General features: G+C 68.0%; 1 protein-coding gene across 1 annotated transcript in view; it reads left to right on the top strand.

Annotated features, from left to right (window-relative positions):
* The first annotated feature begins 263 nt into the window (after window positions 1-263).
* Window positions 264-1,426, top strand: part of IRX4 (iroquois homeobox 4) — an 18,230-nt gene continuing 17,067 nt past the window's right edge. Inside the window, exons 1-2 of the mRNA XM_010857140.1 lie at window positions 264-308; window positions 787-1,038. Of these exons, the coding sequence (XP_010855442.1) occupies window positions 264-308; window positions 787-1,038 (297 nt within the window). The remainder of the gene's footprint in view (window positions 309-786; window positions 1,039-1,426) is intronic.

The following is a 1,426-nucleotide window of genomic DNA, read 5'->3' as shown; positions in this document are numbered from 1 at the left end:
CAAAATATGTATTTGTGTCGCCGCTGCGAGGCCGGTCGGTCCCAGTGTCCCCTCCAGGCTCCGGACTGTGAAGCTGAGAGGATCGCCGCGGCTCACTTTCCTCTCCACTTAGAAAAGTTTACCGAGCTTGTGGCTGCATTAACCGGCTCTTCTGCTTCGCCCTCCCAGTGTCTAGAAGCCCGCGGCCCCCGAGCAGTGGCCGCGCCACGCCGGCCCCCTCGCTCAGGACCCTGCCGGCCCCGCCCGCCGGCCCCGGGCCCGCCATGTCCTACCCGCAGTTTGGGTACCCCTACTCCTCGGCACCCCAGGTAAGGGGCCCCGCTAGACCAGCCACCCGCTATCACCTCCCAGCGAGCGGGGCCTGTGCCACGCACCCCTGGCGACCCACCCTGGGGCGGGCAGAGGCCGGAGGAACACCGACGGGCAGGGCCCCCATTTCCCGCTTTTGTTTGTCCTCCACCCCCTCTCGGGCTCTGAGGTGTGCCCCAGGGAACCTGGGGACCCAGGAGAGAGGTGGCACCCGAGGGCGTGCGCGCTGAGGCCTTGGAAACCCCCGGGGAGGGTGTGAACATTCCGTCCAGGAGGCACTGGGCCCCACGTGGCTGGAGGAGACCGGGCGCACTTGCATCCTGGAAAGGGACGCGCGGATCTGTGTGGACGGTGGCAGCGCCGCCAAGGACACGGAGTCCGCGCCCCCGGGGCTGTGCATGGGGCGGACGCAGGCCCAGGGGCCCAGCCTCGAGTCCGGGGGGGGGGCCCCCCTTCCTCACCCCTCTTTTCCCCTAGTTCCTGATGACCACCAACTCCCTGAGCACGTGCTGCGAGTCCGGTGGCCGCACGCTGGCCGACTCCGGGCCAGCTGCCTCGGCCCAAGCGCCCGTCTACTGCCCGGTCTACGAGAGCCGGCTGCTGGCTACCGCGCGCCACGAGCTCAACTCGGCCGCGGCGCTGGGCGTCTACGGGGGCCCCTACGGCGGCTCGCAGGGCTACGGCAACTACGTGACCTATGGCTCCGAAGCCTCCGCCTTCTACTCGCTGGTAAGGGGAGGGGGTGCCTCGCAAACCTTCTTCCTGCCACGCTCACCTCAACCGACCTATCTGCCAAACTCACTTTCCCCAGACTGGAGGCGAGGGGCGAGTCCCCTGGGGCCCGGGCTTTGGGAGGTGGGAGAGCACGCCCCACCCTAACCCTGGCCTCCAAGCCTGGTCCTTCAGAGCGCACCAGCCCCAGGGTTGGGGGCTTCTGGTGGGTAGGGCCTCGTACTGAATGTACTTATTGTTTTCTGTCTGCTCTCTATTGAGTTGGGATCAGATATGTGGTTCTGTCGCAGCTCGCTCGGGCCTGTCCCCCACCCGGTCCCCTACCCCCCTCCTTCTCCTCGCTGGGCTCCTCCCCATTTCCACCCTCCCTTCGCCCTGCGCCCCC

This window comes from Bison bison, unplaced genomic scaffold (assembly GCF_000754665.1).
Source record: "Bison bison bison isolate TAMUID 2011002044 unplaced genomic scaffold, Bison_UMD1.0 scf7180017864377, whole genome shotgun sequence".
NCBI lineage: Eukaryota > Metazoa > Chordata > Mammalia > Artiodactyla > Bovidae > Bison > Bison bison.
Note: the sequence above shows the minus strand (reverse complement) of the source record. Positions and strands in the feature narration are given on the sequence as shown.